Source organism: Gallinula chloropus (genome assembly GCF_964237585.1).
Source record: "Gallinula chloropus genome assembly, chromosome: 23".
Lineage (NCBI taxonomy): Eukaryota > Metazoa > Chordata > Aves > Gruiformes > Rallidae > Gallinula > Gallinula chloropus.
Genome location: NC_140108.1, coordinates 8515846 through 8535285, shown reverse-complemented (window position 1 = coordinate 8535285; position 19440 = coordinate 8515846). Strand labels below are relative to the sequence as shown.

Below are 19440 nucleotides of genomic sequence, written 5' to 3'. Positions count from 1 at the left end.
GATTTCCTTGGAAGTGGAGTGAGAAGCTCTGTTGAACTTTTTCATGATTGTCTTAATGTTGTTTCTGTGGTCCAAAGTGGTGATGGGAAATCATTCCCAAGCCCTACCTAACCCTCTGGTGGTTCAAATAACATACCCTGCATTTTGGATGCTGCCCCAGTCTGTCTGGTTTTATTAAATCCAGGTGGAGAGCACTTTTCCTCAAGAGAAACAAACTCTTGGTCAACGATAACAAATCACAATGAAAATGTGTGAATATAAATTAAGACTCTGTAAATTTTGTAAAATAGAATATTGGTTTGATTTGGTCAAAACAGACAAATTTAGTGCTGTCTTGGAGAATATCCAGATAGCTTTTGGTATTTATCTTTCATGGTAATTGTTTTATCACTGTTTTGAAGCTGCTTACGGGTTTCCTAGGTGGAGTATTCAGTTATTTAATAACTGCTTACTTTTCTGAACTGTAGAAATGTCAGACTTTATTGCTTTGAAGCTATTTTATTTAAACATGCAATAATTGAGGAAAGGAACCAGGGTATGGTGGCTGTAGGAGTGAATTGTGAAGTGGAAAGCGAGCGGGATGCTAGGAAGTGGAAATCACTTTGCAGAAGTGAGGCAGGATGATTAATGAGCCTTATCTAGTGTTTTTTAAAAGATATAAAACTATATTCAGCACTTTTTATTTATGCTTTGAATAATAGTAAAGCTATTATTTGACTAAATACTTTAATTTTCAGAGTGTGTAGGTCATGAAATCTGTAATCAGAATTTACCAAACTACTGTCTCTAGATTAGCTCTAGATTAGGAGCTGGGTTGGAGTTCATCACGTGCTGCAGTTGTGTTACTGGCTTGGGAGCTGCTGTGGTTTGACTTGTCCGACTCTTCCCGCTCGATAAGGATCTTCCTTGGGTCACTGATCAGCCAAGCAGAGCTCCAGTTGCTGGCTAAAGGCAAGTCACAGGCTGACTTTAGTCTTTGCTTTTCCCCAGAAAGCTGCGCTGGTTATAATGGTACTTAATCTGCTCTATATGGAAGCACAACCCAAAGGGTGTTAATACATTACGGATTTATCTAACTGTACAAAGTCCCTTTCCAAGGCCTTTAATCTGCAAACCAGCGATTCATAAGCAGGCTAGTGAGGTGTAAACAGCACTCGAGTTCTGCCTATTTAGCTGCTTCAAGTGGGGGCAACTTCTGTTCGAACCACAGCTTAACCAGAAGAAAAGCTGCAATGCAGACTTGGTTATGTTGGCAATAAAAGCTCCTTTTGCTGATGTAGCTTCCCCCAAGTAACTTGTTTAAACTCTACTAGAAAAATAGGGTTTTGCTGATTAAGAGTGGCGTTTCTAACATAAGGGTTTGTAAATGTCAGTGTATACAAATCCTTTCCCATCTACAAAGGGCCAAAAAGGAAGCTTGGAAATGGATTTTTAAAAAAAATTAATAAAATTAATTCTGTAGTGGTGAGTTATTAACAACTGATGTAGTACGGAATAAAGCAGTGTACTGAATTTTTAAAAGAGGAAAAAATCCTGTTACATACTGTTAATGCTTTGAAAACTTGTTTTAAATATTGTTGAAAACAAATATTTTTCAATCCTTTCAATAAAATCTTTTTGTAAACTTGGATTTGTAAAGCTGCATTCTGACTGTGGAGAATATAAAACTGTATACACAGTTACGTGGAGGAAATGCCCAGTGTGGGGTTGGGATACGTTGTCTCATGGGACAACCATGCCTCCGCTGTACCCTCAATAAACCAGATTTGTTTAGGAGTCTAGGATGGGGATTTTCATATCAGTTTTGACACAATCTTTTTAAATTTCCGTACTAAGCTGCTTTTCAGGCCAGGTATGTCTTCAGTGCTGGCTGCTTTGATTTGGGAGCTACTGCTGGATGTTTAGCATGTTTTTAATTGAATGTGTGTGGAGCCGAGAAATGTCCGTAGGGAGCTATGAGGAGGGTTCCTTGGAAAAGGAAAGACCTGAGCCCCAGGGTCAGAGGGGCTGCTTGTGGGCTACATGGGGAGGAATAAATTTTGCCTGGAACAGGCTGCCCAGGGAGGGGCTGAGTCACCTTCCCTGGGTGTGTTTAACAGAGGGGAGATGAGGTGCTCAGGGACCTGGTTTAGCACAGGACAGGAACGGTTGGACTTGATGATCATAAAGGTCTTTTCCAACCTTGTGATTCTGTGAATAAACTATTGTAACTACTTTTTGCAGTATATGTAACAGCAAGTTAAAGATGTATCTGCAGAGGAATGTGACAGCAGCATTCACAGCACATGTGAGCTGCAGTTCCAGCCTATTCCATAGCCCGTGGGTAAACAGGCTCCCGCAGAACTCACGCTGCTGATAGGAGAAATAATTATCCTTGTGCAAACCGTGTTTATACTTTATTAAAAAAGAGCCAGTAGCTAAAGGTTCCAGTCAATAAAATACCGAACTTTTAAATTGCAATATTAAAAGCTTATTTTAAGTCACCCTTGTGTATGGAATGGCACGTTGGTTAGATACACCAGGGGAAGGCAGGAGAGAACACTGTGGAGGGCAGCTGGATTATAAGAAACATGAAATATTCTGAAGCTGGAGAAGGAAGAGCCCCAGCGGTTCTGCTGGCGTTCAGACATCACACAGCCAGAGTGGAGACCAGAGAATGCAGATGTCATCGAAACAACTTCAGGGCTTGACCTCTGAGCAACAACAAGCTGAGGAATGCCAGCAGGGCAGTGTGCTTCTAGACCCAGCAATGAAAGGTGGGTGTGCAAATTATTTTCGTGGTGTTTGTGTGTATCCAGAAAAACATATTTACATGGACAGCATTCTCTATACTCACGTGTGTGCTGTGAACCTCCTGCAGTTACAAAGCAACACCAGGAAAACAGGGAGTGAGAGATGTGCTGTCCTGTCAGCAGAGCTGTGACCAGAGAGGATTACTGTGCATTTCCCGAGCACGCTTTGCTTATTAAGCTAAGGTACCAGCTGCACTGCTCTAGTCCCCTAGCACAATACAAACCAAGAAACATCCAGATGCTTTTCTGAGGAGCTTCCCCTACATCTGTGAGATTGGCTACATCCTGAACATAAATGTGGGATCAGAACTTCCTCAGCCATGATTTCACCCTGTGAGAGCTGCAGGTACGACACAACGGGGATGCTCAGGAGTCATCGATCCTTCCATAGGAAGAAAACACTGTGGGAAGAAAGGAGGATCAGTCTATACTGATGCTTAGCAGCGTTTCTGTCCTACCTGTAAAAGGAGGTTTGGGTAGTTCAGTATTAGTGGCTCTTGAGGTCCCTTTTTTCTGCCTCTCTTAGATATAAGGCAATTACATATTATGAAAAATAGCACAGATCTCGTAGAGATTTTCTGCCCACTGGTCTCCTTCCAGACAGCAGCAGCTCTTGACCAGGGTGCAAGTGGCTTTGACTAATGCTGCTTTTCTTCAGGGAGAGTAAATTCTGAGGTTGCAGTCGTGCTTGAAGTGATTAGGGATCTGCCTGTCCCTGTGACTCCCCCTAACTATCTTCCTGGCTTGACAAGCTCTCTAGTTAATTGTGCCTGTGATACTACAGGCTACAGCTTCCCAGCTCAGTCAGCCTTCCTAGGTACTTACTTCTTTCTCGCAGCCCCTGCCCGAAGCTGCGGTAGACGTGAGCCAATGCCCAAAACAAAACAGACTTTATTGCCACAGAAATGCAGGAGCCAGTAATGAAAGCAGCTTCCAGAGTGTAAGAACTCCCTTTGCCCCACTCTCTGATCACCTGCAGGAACACAGACATAGAACAATCAACATCCAGTGCCACAAAAACCCGAAGCCATAAAATGCTGTTGGCCACTAAACTTTTGGAAGAAGTTGCTGGGTAGTAACTGGAGGTGGGGGAACCGGTCTGAACTTCCTCACTGGCCCCATCCCGATTCCCTGGCCGCACACTGGCTCCAGCTAGATGCATTATTGCACCTTCTGAGCTCTGCATCACTGAAGCCGTATTAAACCAGCGTTGTGCCTAGTTTGAGTCACTGGTCCAGCGAGCCTGGTGATGGCCAGGGTGAGATTTTAAAAGCACACTTCTGATACCTCCAATCTGCTAACAAACAGGCAGTGTGTATCCTGAATCAAGGCAGGTTATGGATGGCCTGGCCAGCTGTGGTGCAGTTAGGTTCTCTGGTAAGTTCAGTCAGTTTTCCTGTTGTTAAGCAGTCGCTGTACAGAGGTGATGCAGCAGCTTTTTCAGAGCCAAAGAAATGAATGCTTAAGTGCAGCTCCCTTTTCCCTCCTTTTTTTAACCTTTTCCTTTCAGGCAGTTGGATAAAACACACCAAACCGAACTGGTTTGGAGAAGTGTCCCCATTACAGAGCTCTAGCACAGACTGTCACCTGCTGCGTGCCCACGCCCCCGCTTGCTGGGTACTCTTACACAGTCGCTATTGTCAAGCTGTTGTGCTACTCTCACATCCAAAGCCACTACCTGCACTTTTCCTCCCAGCTGCAACACATGCAGTCACCAAAGACAGTGTGTGGTCCTTCTGTGCTTTGCCAGACCCACCAGGCCTGTGAATTCCTGGAAGAGTCCGATCTGAGGGCACACCTGAACAAACAGAACCCCAAGGACTTGGGTGAGAGCTGCCATGGGGCTTTTATCAGTACCTGGAGACTATCTGAAGCATGAGAAACACTGGCTGCTATCAGCATTTGAGCCCTTCCTGTGATGAAAAATCTGTTTTGCCTTTCTTCTTCCTCACCTCCTTTCACAGATCTTGTGGGAAGTGCCCCACTGATCAGTACGTTTATCACTAGCATGGTGCCAAAAAATGCTTAACACTGGAGTTGGTTGGGCTCACACTATCTCCCTTGGCTACATCCAGGCTGACAGCTGGAGGTGCTGCCTACAAAATTCTTTAAACTGTAACAACCTTGCAGGTGGTCAGACGTTCTGGCACCATTTGAGACTTCTCCTGAAGGGGGGAGGCATTTTTGAGGAGCTGTTTATCTTGTACTGGTAAATTTTGTTCCATGTTTCTCTAATCATTCTGGACACTTTGCCAGTTGCAGAGACTTCCAGGACCTCTCCCTCTTAACTAATCGGTCAAGAGCAGTTTGACATGGTTCCTGTCTGAAAAGTTCATCCTGAAGAGGTAGGATGTGCCTGCTGCTCTCACTGGTTCTACCAGGAGCTGCAGGGAAGGAGTATGCATGGAATGAGGCACCACGTTTTGGGCCCAAGGATCCAGGGCTGAAGAGGAGGCCCCCAGCTCTGCTCCCCATTACTGACCAAGGAAGTTTGATGAGTTACCGTGTACAGCAGGTAGATGAGATAAACTACTTCAGGTATGTTCTGACTCAGAAAAATCCACACCAGAGGTTTCAGTTCCTTTAAAATCTGTAAAATGAGATGAGATACACACAGCTTTGTAACACGTTGCTCTGTACACTATAAAGGCTGCACAGAGTTGATTTTGCAATAGCATTTCAAGTGCTGGTCTAGCTGAGGTCTCAGGTGTAACTTTGCTCTCCACTTGCCTTACCTACCCCTGGTTTTTAGCAGGAAATAGAGACTCTATTTTCCAGTGACCTGGGCCAGGTGAAATCAGAACCAGTGAGCACATCCTGACAACCAGGTGCAATCTGAGCCATCTCAGCATCCCCTTGAGCTCTGTCTCTTGTGCTACTTCCAGTACAACTCCAGCCAGCTTAAGTGGAGAAGCAGTCGACTCCTCTGAGCTGCTGATGTCCTTCTCTGGCTAGGGTCAAATTTTTCCCTAACAACTCAATGTCTTTCCAGCCAACAGACAGCAGGTGCCCTGTGACTGATTCCTCCATTCTGCTCCTGCTGCAGAGAAGTGAAGTCACTGAAGACCAAAACGTGGGAGCAGCAAAAGGATTTAACTGTCTGAAAAACTTCATTTCACAATTGACCTTGGAACTTGGGCAAGAAGAAATGACAGGCTGCTTTCCAGTGGGCAGCAGCTTTCAGCAGTGCTGAACTGGAAGGGCAGGTATGAGCAAACGAAAGGAGAGCAGCCCTGACACTGGCAATGAGAGCAGGAGCCACACCAACACTACGGTGAGATTTGATGCGTCAACCCCAGATTCTCCCCCCAAACCAATACTGATCCTTCAGCAATGGTTGATTTATGAGCCCCTAGAAAAGCATTAAGGGAACTGTCCCCCTCCAAGGGAGTTTGGTCTGTTCTCTGCCACCTTTACTATGGTCCCCATTTTCTGTGGGACTACAGGGCTCCTCGTAGATGAGGCCAAAAGGGAAAGGCAAAGAAGGATGAGAAACAGCAAGAGGGGAAAGAGAGAATTAGTGATTAATGGGGGAAAAGAGAGAATGAGTAATGGAGATGGGAAAAACAAATCCATTACAGTAAATGGGAGAATGTGTACATAAATAAAAGAAAAATAATAAACCCCTTGGGAAGGGGCATGTGCATCAACCCAGAAGGGAGCATGGGGCTTCACTGAGCTTTCAGGCACCAGGGTACTGTACAGGACAGTGTACAAGGCATTTCCAGGTTTCCCTTCTGTTATGTCTATACTTTCTGGAGGATTATGTATGTCTCCATTCCTTTCTTACCTAACAACCCCAGAGCAGGTGCGGCTTCTGAGAGCACCAAACACCCCAATGAGAAGTATTTCTACTGCTGCACCATCTGCAAGAAGATGATTGTGAAACACTTGTCTGAACAGGGTAAGGCAAAGGATTTCCTGTTGTGACCCCTGTGAAACTGTCTCTGCATGTTGTAGCCTGGGACAGTATCATTTTTACCTTGGATGCAAAGCTACCAGCCCCTCAAGGAATGTGTCCACCTGTTTTGGTTGCTGCCAGTTATGAAATACAGCACTATATATTTTTTCCATTATTATATTTGCTATCTCTTTGTTAAAGAAGAGGCCATTAGCTTCTCCCAGTAGAGAAGTCAGAGGTGTACCCAGAGTTGGTAACACGTAGCTCTCATGTAGTTCTCACATAGCTGTGAGCGAAGGGCAAGAATATGTACTTACCCCAGGCATGCACTGAGCTGAACTCTTAAGACACAGGTTTGCTATGGCTGAAGGCATAAGCAATATCAGGTATGTTAAGACATGAGAGCACCTAACTGAAGTGCCTCTTTCTTTCCTTAAAAGAAAGGGGGCCTCTTTGGAGGCCTGAAGGAAAATCAAGGAGAAGCAGAGCCCTCCTGATCTGTGAGTGGCCACCACTCAGAGCAACCTTGTTTCTGACAGTGGGGAAAAAGTAACTGAGAAGTTTACACTTTTAATGGCAATGGGAAAAGAGGTGGTTCTGATTGCTCCCTTCTTTCCATACCTGATACAATTTCCCTGAAAGCAAAGATCCAGTGCCACACAAAGGTCTGTCAGGGGCTCCTAGGAGGAAGCCAAGCTGTAATATCCCTGGTGTCATTCCCATGTGTCACACTCCCAATTAGTCCCATCTCCATGTTTCCCTGCTGGATAGCTCTTAGTGGCCACAATGCTCTGAAGTCCAGGAGAAAGATGATTCTGTGCAACTTTTCACCTAAAATTACTGAAGCATTTTAAAAGCACAGGGCTTGGTGCTAGCTCCCTTTTGAGCAAGGAAAGCAATAAAATACCTGGAGAGCTGGGTTTCAGCTGTCAGGAATTTGAATGGCTAAAGCAAACACCCAAGGAGCCTAAAAAAAACCCCAACAAACTCATAAGCCCCTAAACTGCTTCCTGGTAATAAGAGACTCACATATCTGATGGACTTTGGCCCCGACTCTGTGATCTTTCTGAGCTCTCAGGATTTAAGAGGAAGTTTAGTCTGACTGACATGAAAAACTCCATTTCAGGTTCACAAATCCTTCCACTGACCTGACAGCTGTCACCCACCCTTAAAGAAACTGCCCCAGTAAAGGACCCCCTCATCTGTTTGATGAGGTTTCCTAGGGATATAAGGCCTAAGCAGTCTCACTGTGTCTGTATAGCCACATTCCTAGTAATTTGGAGGACTTCTGCCAGTTTCACCTACCCTTGTCAGAGACAGGAAGAATCTGTGACCCTACAGGTTTTGTTAAAGCAGGAGTTTGAGGCCTGAGAGTAAAACAGTGTCCCTCAGGAAGGAATAATGATGGTGTGACATTGTTTCATCCTGTATGCTCAACTGAGAGAGACAGGTTGATAAGAAACCTGACTTCATTATTGTTGGTGCTCTTGTTTTCTGCTGGGATCCGTTCAGGCTCCCTTCCACTCAGCAGTATTCCATAGAGTGGGATGGCCCTGATTTCCCAGCCTGTGGCAATTGCTGTGGGTGAATCTCAGACATCGACTACCCTTGCTAGTGTCACTGTTAGCATAACACTTACTGCGATGATGCTAATGGTCACCTTCAGGCAGGCCCAAAGAACCCCTGTTGCTGAGATGATGTTATGTAGAAGGGTGATCTCATGCAGGCTTATCAGCAGAATACACAAGCAGAGCTGAAAGAGAAGAACCAGAAGCAAAGAGCTGGTAAAATGATTATCTAGAGACCATACAGCCCACCAAAAAATACGTGACACAAACTCCCAGCAACACTAAGTTGGGCACAGGCCTAAAGGCTGTTTCCTCAAAAGCTGGCAGACACTATGCAACAGGACACAAGGACAGATACACTTCCCAGTATGCTCCAATAGCACCCACACAGAGCAGGAAAGACAGTACAATGTGCTCCAGATGGAGCATAAGGTACTGCAGGGTCATACAGCAGCAAAGTACAGCCGAAGGGTAGGGTACAGAAGTGCCAAGTCTTCCTAGACCTTGGGTTCTCTTCACTCGTCTGTAATTTCAGGCAGCTATCTCACCCTGCTTGCCCTGCTCGGCCAGGCCCCCATCTCCTGTCCCAGTAAATCCTCAAGGATGGCTGGAAAGGGAGAGACCACAGGCAGAGGTGCTGGGCAGCAATAACCTGTCTTATTTTAGGCCATGTTGGGCTGGAGCTTCTGGATGCAATTGCTTTTATGGACATACCTCCCAAAAATCGGCATCAGTTTTCCTTTTGGGCAGCACAGTGGTAAAATATATAGTGATTCATGAAAAAAGGGAATGCAGGGGAGACAGTTCTATACCTGTGCCTGAAGATCAAAGGTCAACATGGAGAAACAGAGGTTCAGCATGAAGTACTGTGACTGTAGGCTCTCTAGAGCACCACCCACTCGAAAGGCCATCATGCTCTGACTCTGAATGAGGATGATGGCACAGATCACATCGAAGGAGCCAACCAGGAGGATCAGAATGAAGCGGGCCTGACGGGAAAGAGAGAGAGGGATGTGACTGGCCATGCCAACACAGGGACAGTCTTTAACCTGAAATATTCTGACTGGAAACAGAAAGGATGGAGCAGCAGGGAGAACCAGGCTGCACAGCAGTAGTGTTTTACACAGACACCAATTAAAGATTACTGTTTGCCAGGCTGACAAAGTGGCAAAGGTCAGGCCATGATTTCTGCCATTTGCTGCAACCACTTGGTAACAGCTGTAAACTCACGTGGGCTATTTTGGTTTATGTTACCTTCAAAGCAGTAGTTCTACAACTGTTGAGAGAAACATGACCTCTGCAACATCATGGTGACTTTTAGCAAGGTTTTGTTTGAGGTTTTATCATACAGTTTGAAGGAACAGCTTGCTTTGACAGAGACTGGCTCCCAGATGCCTGCATGGCATAAACCAACCAGCCAGAATCTTCCCCACTGACTGCCACAGAGGTTATTCTGAACACTGTACTGCCAAAAAATATTGGGTTTGTCTGGGTTGTACCCACAACTTCGCTGGCATTCACACTGCCTGCCATATTAAAGAGGATGAAACAGCAAAACAGCCTAAGCAGATTGATACAAGAATATTTAAACTAGTGTGTCTTGTTCTCAGGAAGCAGGAGTTAGTGTGATCCAAGTTATTTTTATAGTAGGGGGAAAAAAAGTCCTTAATAGTACCTGTTCCACACCAGGCTTCACTTTGAGGTTTGTGTTTAATATATAAACTGGTAACTGGGGTGCATATGTTAAGGTAATTTGTATCTCTCATGCCTGTTCCTTGTTGACCCTCATTGAATAGGCAAATTCTGCTTTGCTGCATCTCCCTTGCATAGCAGCCATCTCTTCTGTCAAAGAATAATTGTTGGATGACTTCACAGCAAGGAACCTCCTTCTCACATCTGAGATAAATGTGACCCCAGAAGGGAAGGACTGCTGAGAAGCACGGCAAGCGGAAGTTTAACTACAAGTCTTTAACTACAAATCTTAGTAACACCTAGAATACAATCTTTGTATTACATTTTATTGTTATGAAATGCAAACAAGGTAATCTGGCACCTTCCCTAGAGCATTCTGGCTTTTCATTTCCTTGACTGTAACTCTCTGCGAAGCACGTGGCTGTGCTTATGGAGCAGAGGGACTCAGGGATAGGTCCTTGCATATAGATATGAGGTTCCACTTCTGTTAGCAGGGTGGGTGGATTTAGGTGACTTCACACGAGTTGTTTGACAAGACAGAAATCTGAAGCAGAGTAGGTGAAGGGTATCTTCTGCAGTAATCCTGTGTGGGTAAAATTCTTTGATATTTATGTTACTTTCAGGTATCTCCATAAAGGAATCCAGAGAACAGCTCAGAGGGATGGATTTGCAATTTTGTTATTTGGGGGTAGGAATAACTCAGCCTGTTTTTTCTCTGTTATCAGTGCCCTTCTCACAGATGTTTTTGCCTTTCTAAGGTTTTTTTAAATCCAAAATGTGGCGAAAAGCAAAGTTAAAGCAAGTGAGACTAACCAGGAGTTTTGGCTTTTGCTCAGCAGAGAGAACTGTGAAGTTGACAATGGAACGAAACATCACTAGCAAGATGGACAGAACAAAGACGATGAGCTCCTGGCGATTCTCCTGCAGGATTCCTCTAGTCACATAGTACACACAGAACACTGGGGAGGAGAAGGAAAGGTCAGTTACCAGCTGAACAGGCTGCACACAGTAGGAGTTTCCAATCAGCTCCATCCAGGTGACAAAATGGAAGCACCAAGCCCATGTACCAGGCTCCTCAGCGAAGGGTGCACCTTCATTCTCACCAAGCAGCCTGAACTGGATACCCCAAAGGAGTCCTCCTCCCCCTGTGTTCAGTACAACAGAACTGAGTTTGTTAGATTTTGATATAACTTGAGGCAACTCTGAAAACAGCAACACATCAGCTATCCAAACTGGCACCAGTGGTAAGGTATTCTACTCCCACTATATTGAACATTAATGTCAAATTGTATATTGGAATTAAATGAAGCAACACCACTTTCAAGAACTGGACATCATCTTCCCAGTGTGAGTAAGTCAAGTGACTAACAAGTCATTTACTACTCACACACATGCCTCTATTTTTGTGGTTCTGACCACTACAAATGACTTGCCCTGAACTCTGACTGGATTACTAACAGTTTGGTTTTGTTGTGTAAATCCTGAAACACCCCACCCCACAAACTGTACTCCAGGAAAAAAAACGGATATGCAAAGTTCTGAGTTAATGTTTTTCCTCAACCAAAGCCCACCACTCTCAACCCCACAGTTATTCATCACCGGTGAACTCCACACATCTGTTTTTACAGTGGTTAAATAATGAAAAGGCTTTCCTTCATAAAACCAGGACTCGGGGCTTTGTTCTTGTGTAGGATGTTCCTGCAAACACTAGTTAATTCTTACCACAGGCAGAGTAACAATAGATTCTTTTTCCAGAGGAAGACTTCCTGGATTTATAACCTAGCCCTGCTAGGGACCTGGGGACAAAGCCTTGTAGAGGTTTTCAAAGTAACATCATCACTTCAGTTTCCCCCAGCAAACCCTCCAGTGCCTGCACTTCCTTTTTCACTTTTATTAAGAGCGATTAAGAAACCTGAAGATTACAAAGTGACTCGTGATTTTTGTTGTGATGATGTGATTGTGACCTCAGGAAGACCGAAAAGACTTAAGACAGTATTTCCTTGTTTTGCAAATTCAGCTGCTCCATCACAAGTCTGGACAAAGAATTTGAAAGCAAACTGTTTTCTGAGCTTTATTTTATTTTGCAGAGATGGCATAGAGCATGTTTCTGAAATAAAGGACGCCCGCTTGGTTTTGGTAAGCTAATGTTTATCAACAGATGAAATCCCAAACTCTCTTTCAAATAAATATCCCTAGTGGTGAATCCAAGAGATTCACACAGCTGGAGCATCTATTTTTCTGTGAAGACCTATCACCGGGTCTCTCAGTCTTTTGTCTGCCCTACAGAATGCATGTGGCTCGGGGATGTGGTGGAGGTTAGCTTGCACATCTTAAAACACCAAGGTAAGCCAGTCCTACTATTAACAGGTTCCTTGAATGATGGTCTCTTTGCTGACGAGCATGTGGAAACAACTTTTCTTTACATTAAAACTCTGAAGCCTGAAGGAATGTGTTACAAATGCCCTATTTTTCCTGATTTCAACCAGAGGTTTGTGAGAGGTGTGCACTTCCCCCTGTGTTGTGTTGTTGTATTAGAGTCAAACACCAATGAGTCTCAACAGAGGGTGGTGGAATAGGTTCACAAGCCTGCTTTCAACTTTGCTTTTTATATCATCATGTGGTTCATTTGGTTTATTATGAAGGTTCTTGGTTCTTCTAGGAATGACAGGACAGCAGTTGCTAACAAAACCAGTGTGACAGATCGGAGGCACCCGCGGTCTGTTCTAACGCTGCCGGTTTTGTTGGTATGCTGAGTCCTGTGAAAAGCTCAGCAGAGAGTTTTGGAATAAAAGTATTGTTTGTATGTGTCTAATTATAGAATCTGGAACAAATCTATTGTCTTTGTTCCCTCTGGATGAAAGCTGGAAAGCAATGATAGGCATGCTAATCGTAAGCTTTCTCATGCACGAGATGTTACACCCACAGAACATCTATTCTTCTCTAATGCTGTTTTGGCCAGTGAGCCAACAGCCAAGACCCATGAAAGCCAGCAAACAGGACTTCCTAAAATACTTAACAGCTACACAGCTGTTACTTTTGTGTTATGTTTCATTTCTATTTAATACAAATGGGCCCAGGAATGTGAACCTGGGTTTCTACTGAAGCTCTAATTGGAAATATCCAAGGAAATTTGGATTTTGCTTCCAGGAGGACAAAAACCGTTAGACAAAACAGAGAGCTTTAAATAAAAATTAGGTCCTTATTTGCTTTTATTAAAATACTTCAGGGGAAGCAACATTCTTGAAGGAACTTAATGCAGAGGGATGACGTTTTCTTGTTTCAGATCCAGCTCTGTGTGTTTGGTTTCTTGCAATGTAAGAAGATGCCTTGAAACCAACTGGAACTGGGGTAGGAGCACGGCTCATGTCAGGAGAGGTATGTTCTGTGACAAGCTGGGAGTGTGGACACCTGAATTCCCCAGCACAGACACTAAAGTGGGAAACTGTAAAGCACCTCCTGGCACAGCTGAACTTTCAGTGTGTGTGGAAGCAGCAGCTGTCTGAAAGCAACGTCACTGCCACGTCTGCGTCACAGGACAGCAGAGAAAGCCAGTTAGAGCAAAGCTTCCAAAACCTACATCTTTGTTCACACTATTTGGACGTGAATGTATTTTGGATGACACCACATCCATTACTGATCCTTCCCCTAAAACATCTAACTTGTTAGCAATAAGCCAGCAGAAGATTCAGTGTGCATTGGGCTGAATGGGAGTGATATCAGAAACTTCAGTTGCTGCTTAATTACTACCTTGGGAAAAACCATTTCTGTTGTAAAATACAAACAGTTACACTTCTTACCCACTCCAACTAACTGGATAAGAGAAATGGTGAAGTCTTCCTCAGTTTGCTGAACGAGTGTCTCTATGGTGAGCCCTATGACACTCAGCAGAGACAAAATAGTGACGCAGAAGTAGATCTTCACGGGAAACGATAGCTCTGAGCATGGTTTTATCTGCAAAGGAAGGACATTTTTAAACACAGAATGCAGCATAAGGTAGCTGCTGTTCCTAAGGAACATGCTCAATGACACCAGCACAGGGTTTTGTTTTCCTTAGAAAAACAAAGACAAACTCTGCAATCGCATCGAAGCTCCAGAGCACTGAGGAATGGCAAACTCTGTTTTGTAATTAATCTCAGCCTAGATTTTGCTAGCTTATACCTACAGACTGACGTCTGGGCCTCAAGAGGGTCACGATTTCACCTCTGAAATCGAGACGACCAGCGCCCACCTGCGCAGCTATCACAGTGCAGCGATGCTCCACCAGTGGCGTTTTCCCCAGCACCTTGTATGGAGGTTTTTGGCTTTAGAGAACTGCAGAGGACGGTTCACACTCCTGAGGAGCGCGCAAAGGCGTTGAGGGATGGGGATTTTTACCCCCGCTACTCCCAGGCTGAGTAAGCGATGCGGTCGGATACAACCGAGGGAAGCGGGGCAGGCTTCGTGGGGAGGCGGCACTGGGGAGGCACCCGGAGGCAGGGCTGAGCTACGGCAGCGCCGCGGCTGGGGCAATTCCACCTTCGCCGGTTGTTTGCTGACACCCAATGGACCGTTTGAAAGCGGCGGAGCACTGGGCGGGTGGAAGGGGCGCCTCGGGCACCCCTCAGCCCCGCCTTGCCCCCCGCGCCCCCGCATTCCTCACCGGGGCCCGTGCAAAGCCCCTCGCGGAGCGGCCGGCCCGGGGCGGGGGGTGTACTCACGGGGCCGCAGGGCGTGGGGATCAGCTGCCGGTGCCGGGGGGTGAGGTTCGGCAGCGGGGGGGCCGCGGCGCCGCTGGAGGGGGAGAAGAGGGGAGACAGAGGAGGGAACCGTTACCGGGGCCGGCAGTGACGACTTCCCGCCCGGCCGGCTGGGCCGTACCAACCGGTGCCGGGTGCGGGGGCGCCGCTCCACGCCCCTCCCCAGCCCCCGCCCGCGCCCCCTCCCACCCCCCGGGTAACGAGGCGGGGAGCGCGGAGAGCCGCCCTCCCTCAGCGCCTGGAGCCGCCCGCCCCGATGGCGCGAAGCGCCGCGTGTTCCCGCCTCTACCTGTCGTCGCCGCCCTCCATGGCCGCTCCGGCGCCGTCCCCCTCCGGTAACGGTACCTACATGGCTGCAGAGGCCGCGCTTCCGGGGCAGGCCGGGCGGCCGGGACGTCACTTCCCCGTGCCGGGCGGGAAGCGCCACTGGAGGGCGGCGGGGCCGCGGCGCTCCCTCCTTTCCCTTCTCCGCTGCGGCCGTTCCCGCTTGCCCCGGGTGGCCGCCGTTCTCCTCAGGCGGCGCAGCAGAGCAGGGCGGCCCGGTAGCTCCCGCCGGGGCCGGCCCCGCGGGGAGCGCCTGACGGGGCTTTGTGGGGCGTCAGCCGGCCGGTACCGGGAGCCGCGCCCCTGCCACCCCCGTTTCCTTCCCGCCCCTGGTAAAATGGCCTCCCGGTGCCCGCCCACGGGGGCAGGGGGACGAGCGGCTGCCGTGAGGAGGGGGCGCGGGCTCTTCCCCGCGGGGGCAGCGCCGCTGCCCGAGAAGAGCCGCCGCGCCTGAGGCGCTGCCAGAGCTGGCCCCGAGGGGCGGTGCCCGGCCCGTCCGGCCGCTCTGGGCGCCTCCCGCCCTGCCCGCGGGGGCGGTGCGCGGCCCGGTGCCGCCTCTCCCGCCCGGGGCGGCGAGGCAGGTGAGCGGGGCTGAGGGGCCGAGGGAGGGGCGCGCCTGAAGCCCGGCTTGAGCGGGGGCTGCCAGGTGCTGGCCGTGCAGACCGGCTCTTGGCTCCCGCCGGCGGGAGGGACGGACCATCAGCCGTGCGGCGCTGGGAAGACCCGAGCCCGCGGGGCAGGGCGATGCCCGCGCTTTGCTGCGGCGCCGGGGGCTCCGAAGCGTCCTCGAGCCGGAAAGGCGGGTGGGACGGGCCGCGGTGCAGCAGCGCTCGCGCGCGGGGGTGACCGGCCGGCGCGGGGCCCGAGTCCCGGGCGGCCCAGGGGCGGCCGTCGGGCTGCGTGACCGGAGCGCGGGAGGCGCCGAGCGGCTGCGCCAAGGATCTGGGTGGCTTTGCGGGTTTATTTGCATCTGCGTTTCTCTAAACGCGCTCGTCGTGCGGTGCGGGGTGTCAGTGTTTGCGGCTTACTCGGCAGGCTGAGTTCTGCGAGGCTGCTGAGGTGGGAGCGGCATTCCCGCGTCCTGCCTTGGCTCTGCACACCAGGCTCTCGCTGTTCTCGCTGCACACGCTGACTTAGTTTCTCTTGCAATGCTTTTGAACCGTTTTTAGTGCACGTGTGAGGTGTAATGCTGAGTTACAGAGAGAATTCTTTGTAGGCATTGTCAGAAGGAGGTGTTTGTCCACATACAGGTGCTGACAAGCAGAAGAACATCAGCAGCGGTGCTCTGTCTTCAGAGGTCACTGGAAGTCCAGGGCCCGCCCAGCTCCTGACAAATGAGCGAGATAAGGAGCTGTTGGTGTCCTACGTGTAGTGGCGACTGTCCAAATCCGTTTGGGACTAGAGCTTCTGACCAAAACCTGTGAGTTCTGAGGTGAGCTGCAGGACAGAAGGGTTTTGTATTTGATTTGCTGGAGTACCTGATAGATGCTTGCTAATGAATTGGCATTTCCATCCTAAAAAAATAATTAGCACGCTCTGTGGAAGGACCATGAAGGACTTGGTGCACAACCATGGTTGCCATGGACAGTCAAACTCCACAGAATCTGTAGTGCTGGAAATGCTACTCTTTATTTTCAAGATAAAGCCATTTCCATTTTCAAGATAAAGCCATTTCCTTTTTCAAGTCACTGCTTTGTCTTTTGTTGCTGTAGTGCTGCCTTTAAATAACTTTATTCCTTCAGTTCCAAGGAAAGACTGGCTGTACTGTTGGCTTTTTAGCTTAAAGATGTGAGCGTTTTCTAGTTCACTTGTGTCGCTCCTGCATTTTGTTTTTGCAGCCTTATAATTTCAGGAGGGAGCCCTTTCCCTGGTTTGATCTATGGTGTGTCTGGAAAAACAGTTGTTGCAGTTGGAGCGAGCAAAGGGGCTGCGATTCGTTTCACAAGCTGTGAGCTGGTGTTAATCCCAACTGTTCCTTAAGCTGTGGCACCATTTCCACGAAACCACTGGACAGACAGCTGTCACTTGTATATATTCATGCAGGCTGCCTGGCAGTGAAACGAGGTTTATTCCCATTGAGGCTGCTTGCACACAATAGAAAATAGCATAAGCAATTCAGTTATTGAAATTACTACTCTTAAAAACAGAGGGAAAAGTAGTATTTTTTAATTAAATCTAGAAGCACAACCAGATAATGACTTCATTTTTTTCACTCTTAAAAGTTTTCAGAGAAAAGGTTTTTCTCCTGTTTTAAGTTTGAAATGAGTGTGTTTCTGATTAAATTTAGAACTGTCATGAGTAGAAAGGGGAGAAATTTGAGTGCAGGTAGTCATGAATATGTCTTAAAGCTTAAGAAATTGGGGAGTTGTTGCATTGGTAGCTGCCTACTTCTGAGTCAGAATTTGTGTCAGGCTCTCAAAACTTATATTCCATATTTTTTTCCAGCTTTAACACAAAGTTTTTGCAGTTAATGTAGTTAAAAGTTGGAGAAGACAGTAAAATGCACTGCGTGGTATTTGCTCTGAGCTGGAAGATTAAACCTTTGTGTGCAATCCAAGAGAAACAGTCTACCAACCACTGCCACGTTTTCATCTATTGGTAAACATCAGCTGCTGGTTGGCCTTAAGGGAGGCAGCCTGAATTAGTTCCAGATGGAGAACTCTTCCAGCCCACTTAAGACTTTCCTGTTGATTTAAGACAGCAGGTCAGTAACTTAGGGAAGCAGTTTTGCTGTTCCTCCTGCGTATGTGGAATCAGTGATACCCAATGTGGTACCACAGCACTGCTGAGGGGGGAGTTTTGCTGTGCTTAATTGCTTTTGTCTGTAATTGAGTGGTGTAAAATGTATTAACGAAGCTGTGATAACTAACCATTTTGAATGTAGAGGGCTGGGGCTTTTTAAAGACCTGGAAAAAGGAGGAGGAGTCAAGAATCCATTTTTCTTAGCAATTTCTCTTGAAGAATCTTCCTGAAGTTTTGCCTCAGTCTGGGTTAATGCCAGCAAATGATTTAACTGAGCATATCAGAGGGTCTCGTGTGCTGCTGGCAGGGCTTCTGGTAAGATGGAAAGAGGGATGGGGATAGGGATGGGATCCTGGGGTGTGTGGCTGTAATAACAGAAAGAGGAGGAATGAAAGATCTCAGTGGACAGTAGCTGCTGTTTGGATAGTGAACCTGGCACGATACATTCAGCTCCTCAGTACCTCCCTAGGGTTTATTCTGAGATGTCACACTGGGCATTAGCAGAGCATGAAGGAAATAGTGTATCTCCTCCACCTGTTCACATGCTAACAAAATCGGGGCAGGTGCAGTAGCTCTCATTACAGCACTTGTATTTTTGCTTGCCATTGATTATTTCCTGGGCTCTCATTGTTTGATACATTGTAGTATTATGATCTTATTTCAGACAGCTTCTCCAAGATGTCCAGTGATTAACTTCCCCACACAGAATTACACAACCCACCAGCTTTTCTATCCAGAAAACTTTTCAGTAGAAAAGTATTTTAAAATTTATTTTCCCCTATTGTTTGTTCCTTGTCGTGTGCATTGTACCATTCTTACCTGACTAATCCTTTTTTCCCCTCATTGAAAAACCACAGCCTACAAAATATAAAGTAATAGTTCTGATAGTGTGGGTTAACACTGCAGATAAGCTGCCTAAGTGTTATTTCTTTCTTTCTTAATGCAGACTTTGTTAGCATTATGATAATAACTAACATTACTTCAGAAGAAGAAAGGTGTGGGTTTTTATTATTCTCTATACTTTTCTACTGTAACTTGCCTCATTTCAAGTAGGTTGTAAAAGGAGAAAGCTCTAGTTGGAAATTATTTAAGGAATTTTTCTATTGGGTATTTTAAAAAGAGTTTAAGAATTATTGGAAGTACTAATATTGACTTGTGAGCTGTGGCAGTACTGCAGTGGCAAAATAAGTAATTTACAAGTAATTAAATGGAGAAGGAGTCTATTGAGAAAGCTCTTTAATGTATTTTCCTACTTTTGTTCACTTAGATCTTATAATTACCAGGGTAACTGTCTTTATGAGGGCTGTAAATTATAGTCCTTGACTATTGATCGCTCACTTAGGCTTGAGATGATAACGGGTAAATGAATACTAAGGTTACAGGATGCTGCCCAGATACTTTGGCTTGTGGAGGTTTTTCTGTTGCGTGGTTATGAGAAGACCTTAGACTGAGATTGGTGAAGCTATAGACTATTGAGGAGACTTAATCAGAGTGGGAAAGGCTGTGTTGGCAGGCTGTAGAAGAGAAAGATGTTAAAAACAGCTATGTCTTCCAGTCCTGGCTCCTTTGGTTTGGGAGCTACTGTTTGAATGTGAATACTGGTAAAGCTGAGAAAAATACACAGGGAAGTATTAGGAGGGTTCCCTGGCAAAGGAAAGCCCTGAGCCCCAGGGTCAGAGGGGCTG

The 19440-nt window shown here is 46.8% G+C and overlaps 1 protein-coding gene across 1 annotated transcript; it reads right to left on the bottom strand.

Moving 5' to 3' along the window:
- Window positions 1–2381: 2381 nt before the first annotated feature.
- On the bottom strand, window positions 2382–14998 carry LOC311200304 (uncharacterized protein; the record flags this gene model as incomplete). Its single annotated transcript, XM_084274505.1, has 9 exons — window positions 2382–3193; window positions 3618–3765; window positions 5296–5382; window positions 8333–8446; window positions 9074–9250; window positions 10767–10912; window positions 13751–13904; window positions 14651–14723; window positions 14979–14998. The coding sequence occupies 9 exons, from the start codon at window positions 14996–14998 to the stop codon at window positions 3159–3161; spliced, it is 954 nt and encodes a 317-aa protein (XP_084130631.1). The 3' UTR covers window positions 2382–3158.
- Window positions 14999–19440: the final 4442 nt, after the last annotated feature.